Source organism: Calidris pugnax, unplaced genomic scaffold (assembly GCF_001431845.1).
Source record: "Calidris pugnax isolate Ruff unplaced genomic scaffold, ASM143184v1 scaffold102, whole genome shotgun sequence".
Taxonomy (NCBI): domain Eukaryota; kingdom Metazoa; phylum Chordata; class Aves; order Charadriiformes; family Scolopacidae; genus Calidris; species Calidris pugnax.
Window position 1 is genome coordinate 5,044,112 of NW_015090846.1, and position 5,229 is coordinate 5,049,340.

The 5,229-nt window shown below is 60.9% G+C and overlaps 1 protein-coding gene across 3 annotated transcripts in view; it reads right to left on the reverse strand.

Moving 5' to 3' along the window:
* The window catches only part of LHX6 (LIM homeobox 6), an 18,448-nt gene that overhangs the window by 12,580 nt on the left and 639 nt on the right, over nt 1–5,229 (reverse strand). For all 3 annotated transcript variants that reach the window (XM_014942839.1, XM_014942837.1, XM_014942838.1), the window contains exon 2: nt 5,075–5,196. In XM_014942839.1, the coding sequence (XP_014798325.1) occupies nt 5,075–5,196 (122 nt within the window). The remainder of the gene's footprint in view (nt 1–5,074; nt 5,197–5,229) is intronic.

A 5,229-nucleotide genomic window follows, 5' to 3' on the forward strand; every position in this document is an offset into this window, starting at 1 on the left:
CGGGAGGCAAATGTAATAAAAATTAATTGGTACAACTAAATTAAAAAATACAGGTATGCAGAAGTCTGATATTGCTGAATCCTTTAACACCAGTCAAATGTAGAGTTAATCAACTGCATATTCTCATATCTGGGCACCCAGTAACACAGGTTCTAGAAATGGAGGATTGAGATATAAATTAAAGCCTGCTGAAATTTAAAAAAAAAAAAAAAAAAAGAAAAAACCTAAAAGGGCTGCCTTAGAGAGGATATTTCTGTGCTGAAATTATACAGAGACTTAGCTAAGAGACTTCACTAATTTACTTCAGATGGGAACATTGTAAACTGACTGTGTGCCAGCTAGTTTATATAAACGCACAAACAAAAGAACTGTATTAATTTTTTATTTAGAAGTAAAGATCATTCCTGTAAATTGAATTACTTTGAACAATGTGCTATGTAAACAGTCGTACTTGCTGAACGGTATCAAACGAGGGGCAGGCTCACCGAGCTAATGGCACGTGGTAATCGCTGCTCCCCGCTCGAATCACAGCCTGCTGCGGGGAGGGGGGGCACAGCACGAGGAGGGGGGGCACGTCCCTGCACCTCTGGGACCGAGGGGAAACTGAGGCACAGGGCACCACGCAGGAAAGGTCACGCATCCCATCCTCATCACACGCTGGCTGGGGTCTGGGGGGGCACCCAGCAGACACACAGCGTGGTGTCCCCCCATCTAGGTTGGGGCTGGTTCCCAGGGAGTGGGGCAAGGGCTGCCGAGAGCAGGCAGGGGCTGATGCCACTGTCCCCCCTCCCAGAGCCCCGGCACGAGCAGCCCCTGCAAGAGGCCGAGGCGGAGACACGGAGGCTGCGGCACCAGCAACCACCGAGGCTGCGCCTGCGGCTCCTGCCCAACACCTGCCTCCAGCATGAACCACAATGATCAGGTTTTGCAGAAACCAGGCTGAGCTGGGGCTGGGCACCCGCTGTCACCCAACAGAGACCACCACCACAGGGACCACCACTGCAGGGACGGGGAGAGAAAAGCCTGCGAGCAGGCTGACCTGACCTGTCCCCACTGCAAACAACGGCTCAAAGATAAAACAGACTTTAGTTCACCGAGCTCGCAGGGCAGCGATAGCCCAAAAAGCCCCGTCCACTGGGGGCTGCAGGGCACCAGGTGAAGAGCTCCCTGTGCCTCCTGCCAGCAGCCCGGTGGGGATGGGGACGGGGCTGCACTGCAGCAGGAGATGCAGAGCCGGTGCTTTCCCTGAGCCCAGCTCTGCAGCACACGCCGGGGCATCACCAACATCTGCCAGAGCCGTGGGCTCAGGCTCCGTGAGCGTGGTTTGTGGTGGGGTGAGCAGATGCTGCCAGCTCTCCACGGCCGTTAGCACCAGGAGATGAAAACTGCCAACGGCGTTACCAGGAAAGACTCATCCCGGAGAGACTCATCCCAGAAAGACTCATCCCGCCTCCCCCAGGGGCGGCCGCAACATCTGGGGCGCAGGAAGAGCAGAGGAGGGAGGATGCCCTGGTGTGTCCTGGCTCTCACACACTGCTTGTACCCGGGCACCACAACTCCCTGAGCCCTGCTGTCCATTCCCACCTGCAGGGACAGGGCAAGGGACACCCTGCTCCCAGGGCCACGGCTCCCAAATGTCCCCATCCCCAGCATTCCTGAACTCACTCTGTAGGAAGCCCCTAAAACAGCCCCCCCAAGGCAGATACAGCTTCCAGACATCACCCTAAATCACAAAACAGACCAGCGGCGCGTTGTCACAGAGAGTCCACCTCCGTGCTGAGCCACAGCAGTGCTCAAGCAGGAGCATCATCCCAGTGGGGCACAACAGCAAGAGGTGACAGAGACCACCTGGCCCATAGCTGGGCTGTGGGTGCTGGTACGTCCACAGCACAGCTCTTTTGCTGTCCCAGCCCCCAGGGACACAGGCCAGGGCCAGCGACCCCACGCTCGTGTGCCCAAGGGCTGCCCAGCGAGGCAGAGAGCCACGGGTGTCACAGCAGGAATCACACCGGGCCTCTGAGAGCCACGAGTGTCACAGCAGGAGTCACACCAGGATCACACCGGGATCACACCGGGCCTCCCCGCGACCGGAGCCGCGGGAGCTTGGCCGCCAGCAGCCCTCGCATCGCCCGGGAACACAATGTTCTGCTCAATGAGCTCCAATTTTAATTTGGTTCTCCTCGAAGCGCTGGAGCCCTGGATGCCAAATGCAATTATTTGACAAGACACAGGAAACAGCAACGTTTGCTTAAAAACGCACAGGAGGCCGCAGAGTGACGGCAGCGCCAGCGCTTACACAGCCCCTCACATCAACGGGGAAGGGAAGGTCGGACAGACCAGGCCAAAACTCGCCCACCGTCGGGCAGCAGTGCCCACCCGGCAGCATTGCAGTGCCCTGAACAGCCCCCCAGCCCCGGCTGCCCCCCAACAGCCCCGGCTGCCCCCCAACAGCCCCGGCTGCCAGGAATTAGCGCTGGCGCAATGAAAGCCGCCGAGCTCCACGCAGAGCACATCCCACTGCCCCTTCCCTTCTGCCTTGGCTCCAAAGACCCGCACGCCTTAGAACGGGGTTTCTGCTTTGCTTTAAAAACAAAACAAAACAAAAACAAAAAAACCCACACATTTCATCCGCAGCAAATAATAAATAAAATTTTAAAAAGCCCAAGAGTCAGATTTTCCCTTCGGATCCCGGCTGTCCCGGGCTCGCCCGGCTGCGGGCCAGGATGCTCCCGAAGGCAGGGGTCGGGCGAGTGGCCCCCGAGCCGGGATTGCCAGGGGGCTACCGTGGGTTCTCTGCCCCGACCCGCCCCGGCGAAGGGGCTCCGGCCGCAGACCGGCACCGACGGCGCGGCTCGACCCGCCGGGATCCGCCGCTATTGCCCCCGGAGGCGGCGGGAGCGACCCCCGCCCGCTGCCCCCTCGGGGAAACGGGCCCGAGGCTCGGCCGGGGGTCGCCGGGAGCCCCACGGACCGGGCAGGGGGGAGCGGGGCCACCCATCGCCCGCTCCCGGCTCCCGGCGCTGCCGCTCCCGCCGCACGGCAACTCACTCCCCCAAAAAATAAATCCAACTCGTATTTTTCAGGAAAAAAAGGCAAGTGAGAAGCGCGGTCTGGGAGCCCCCCCGCCCCCGGAACCGGCCGCCCAGGAGCTGGGGGGGTCCCGCGGCGCCTGCACCCATTTTCGTTTTAGTTTTCCTCGGGCATCGGCGGCGCCCGGCGGGAACAAACCCCGCACCCGGCGGGAACAGACCCCGCACCCGGCGGGAGCTGCCGCCGCTCGGGGCTTTCTAACTCAACGGGTTCATTTTGAGGAGCTGATATTCCCTATTCCCTGGATTTGTGGAAGGCAATTCAGAGCTCCAGCCGCCACTTTCAAACCGCCCTTGGAAAGGTCCGTGCTTTAAAAATCCTAACGGCACCGGAACGGTTCTCGATTCACCAAAACCGCTGAAAATGCCCTGAAGCAACACAACGGCCCCGCGGACTTCCCTAAACCTTTCACTTGAAAGCGAAGGAAATTTCGGTGAAGTGACCAAAAAAAAAAAAAAAAAAAGACAGTTTGCAGGAAAAAAAGGCAAGTGAGAAGCGCGGTCTGGGAGCCCCCCCGCCCCCGGAACCGGCCGCCCAGGAGCTGGGGGGGTCCCGCGGCGCCTGCACCCATTTTCGTTTTAGTTTTCCTCGGGCATCGGCGGCGCCCGGCGGGAACAAACCCCGCACCCGGCGGGAACAGACCCCGCACCCGGCGGGAGCTGCCGCCGCTCGGGGCTTTCTAACTCAACGGGTTCATTTTGAGGAGCTGATATTCCCTATTCCCTGGATTTGTGGAAGGCAATTCAGAGCTCCAGCCGCCACTTTCAAACCGCCCTTGGAAAGGTCCGTGCTTACGTTTCCAGAGATGCAGGCAAGAAAGCAGGAACCTTTCTCAAAGAACAATCTATGCGGATCCAATTGCAGGAATGTATCCTTAGACTGCACTTAAGTTAAATGCTTAATAAAAAGAACTGCTAAAAAAAAAAAAAAAAAAAAAAGGCAGTTTAATAATAATAATTATAATTATAATAGTAACGACCGGGCAGCACGGGGAGCGCCGCGACCCCGCGGGGACGGAGCCCGAGGAGCCGCGCACCCCGCGCCGGGAACCGCACCGGGGCCGAGCCGCGGAGTTTGGAGCGTTTGGAGACCCCCGCAATAACAAACGCCAAAGAAATCTCTGAGGTTTTGCCTCCCGAGCACGCCCTGCCCGCGGAGCCGTGGCCGGCGGAGGCAGCCCCGCGGCGGGAGGATGCGGCCGAGCCCCCCGCGCCCTCCCCGGGGTCACTCTCGTTGCCCGCCCGCCGGCCTCCTTCCTCCCGGGGCCAACGGCATTTCCTCATCCTGGTGGGACGGGGAGAGCCAGGGCGGCGGGCTCGGAGATTTAGTTAAACGGCAGCGAGGAGCTCGGGATCTGCCGTCCCCTCCCGCCTCTCAATTTGGGGGGAAAAAATAAATAAATCGCGATTTAAGATTTAAACCCAAAAGGCTGCCGGGGCCAGAAGCGGCCGGACGCGCTCCCCGGGGGAGGCGGGTCGGGACCGAGCCCGACGGCGCCCGGCGAGCCCCGGCCCGGCCGCGGGGACTTGCGCCGCCGGGAATTTGTTTCGCTCCGTTAAAACCCTCCGGCCGAGGACGCTCCGCCGTTTGCGATGCGGCACCGGGGGGAGCGGGTTCCAAAGGCCGGCCGGTGCCGCCGGTCGCACCGTCACCTCCCGGGCAGAAGCCGGGGCGACGCCGTGAGACCCGCATTTCCCCCGGCGACGGGACAATTCCCCGCCGCGCCATCCCCGCGGAGCCGGGGTGTCCCGGTTGGGGGGACGCAGGGGGGGTCAGGAACCCCTCCGGGAGGGGGTTTGTCCCCAGCCCCCCCGTGCCCCGAGGGGACGCCTCTCCCTGGGGATGCTCCCGGGACCCCGCCGGCTCTTTCAAACCTTTTTCCCCGCCAGCGCCGGAGCGGACCCGGCCTCTCCAGGGGCTGAGCATCCCCCCCGGAGCCGGGGCTTCGGCGCGGAGCTGCACCCTCCCGGCCCGTCCGTCCTACCTGAAGTAGTCCATCTTGCAGAAGATCTCCTTGTTCTTGATGTAGCAGCTGTGCTGCTGCCGCAGCGAGGTGCGGCACACGGAGCACTCCAGGCAGCGGACGTGCCAGATGAGGTTGTTCACCTGCGGCAGAGAAAGGGGGCTGAGACCCGGGGG